Raw genomic sequence first — 1,632 nt, forward strand, 5'->3', positions numbered from 1 at the left:
GGTTGGGCTGCAGCTCTGTCAGCAGCTGCTCCTGTAGCCTATTAGTCACTAAAACATTTTGTTCTCCCACGTTTGCAGTGGAGGTAAGAACGATGCTAATTGACATAAGGTTGGCATTTCATGACAGTTTGCAGTACAGATTTGAGTCATTTATAAATTCAGACTTAAAAGAAAGTACAGACTGTATTGGAATAGAATTTCACTGTCTTTCACATTTTATTTAGGAAATAAAAAGAAGACAACTAGCAGAAGCCGCTGAGAAGAGGCAGATGGAGGTAATGCCCGATTAAATGCTATTTATTCAGAATATATTTGGGTAGCTGGTTTACAAGGCAAGTAGCTAGGGCTTCTGCAGGAACACCAGATATGCTGGACTGTGGGCACTGTCAATCAGTTTTCACAGTATTGATAATATTTTACCTCCATACTTTAATATATACACACTTACACTAAGTTGTGCAGCTAGACAAGTACTCAAAGACCACTGCAAGGTAACTGAGCTTGTTTGGGTAGAAAAAGTTCTTTAAGAGTTTGGAAACTGTTCAGCAATTGAAGATCAAGTTCACCATTACTTTAAGACTTGGAAGTAAAAGACAGAAATACTGAGAACTAGAGTTGTCATACAACTGCTGCACTGGCAATTTCAAGTTACAAAACGTTTTACATCTCTTAAAAATGTAGATTATGGACGCTCGCAAGTTTTTAGCAATGTGGGAACATCCAAATGTATTCCTCAGCTTAAATTCTATCAGGGTAAAAGTATGTACTTAGTTCCCATTTTTTTAAGGCCGCTTGGTTTTAACAGTTTCTATATCCTTACACTTAAAGAGGTAGAACATCACTGATCTATCAGAGTGGCCAGAACTAGCTAGCCCATCTTCCTATCCTTACTTTTCAAGAAAGTTGTTAAAAGATGAACCGTACAAAAGTGATAGTAAGGAACAAGTATATCCTGAAGACCACAGCTGATCTATGAAGAGAGAGTCACATGTTACCTCTGTGTTACTGAAATTATACATCGAATTAAAAATTAACTGTTACTAGTGACGACCACATTGACCTGGTCTTGAGGGAGTTTGGTAAGTACTTGAAGCAACAGCAGTGACACTTCAGAGCCTTTCTGTAGAAATTGTTACTTGTGTTACTACATATTAAAAGCAATCCACCTGTAGTCTCATTTTTTTTTTTTTTTTTTTTTTGAGGATAGCTGCTTGAAATACACTTTTGAGAAGTGTATAAGAGAAGGAAGTCCTCATCTAGCTCTTAAATGGCAAAAATAGTTTCCTGGGAGGAAGGAGAAATGAAGCAATTTGGGTTGTGGATAGCTTTAAAGTTCTGTGGTAGATATTAGGCTATCAAAGAAAATAAAAGTATCACTCAGTTACTCTTTTTTTTAAAAAAAAAAAAAAAACTGATCAACTTTTACTGGGTACTTCGATAGCATCTCCATTTGGCAAGAAGAGTTTTAAAACATGAATGGATGATTAAACAGCTAAAGTTCTACCTGCCAAAATTGTCTCTTCCCACTTCAGTCTGTTCATGAGGGCAAGAAGAGGCCCTGACACTAGAAAGAACTACAAACCAAAAGCCCAGGACTTTTTTTTTTTTTTTTGGGGGGGGGGGGGGGGGGGG

The 1,632-nt window shown here is 37.4% G+C and overlaps 1 protein-coding gene across 1 annotated transcript in view; it reads left to right on the top strand.

The window, feature by feature from the left end:
* The window catches only part of SVIP (small VCP interacting protein), a 5,265-nt gene that overhangs the window by 795 nt on the left and 2,838 nt on the right, over positions 1-1,632 (top strand). Inside the window, exon 2 of the mRNA XM_035329073.1 lies at positions 225-275. Within this exon, the coding sequence (XP_035184964.1) occupies positions 225-275 (51 nt within the window). The remainder of the gene's footprint in view (positions 1-224; positions 276-1,632) is intronic.

The sequence above is a fragment of the Oxyura jamaicensis genome, chromosome 5, assembly GCF_011077185.1.
Source record: "Oxyura jamaicensis isolate SHBP4307 breed ruddy duck chromosome 5, BPBGC_Ojam_1.0, whole genome shotgun sequence".
Lineage (NCBI taxonomy): Eukaryota > Metazoa > Chordata > Aves > Anseriformes > Anatidae > Oxyura > Oxyura jamaicensis.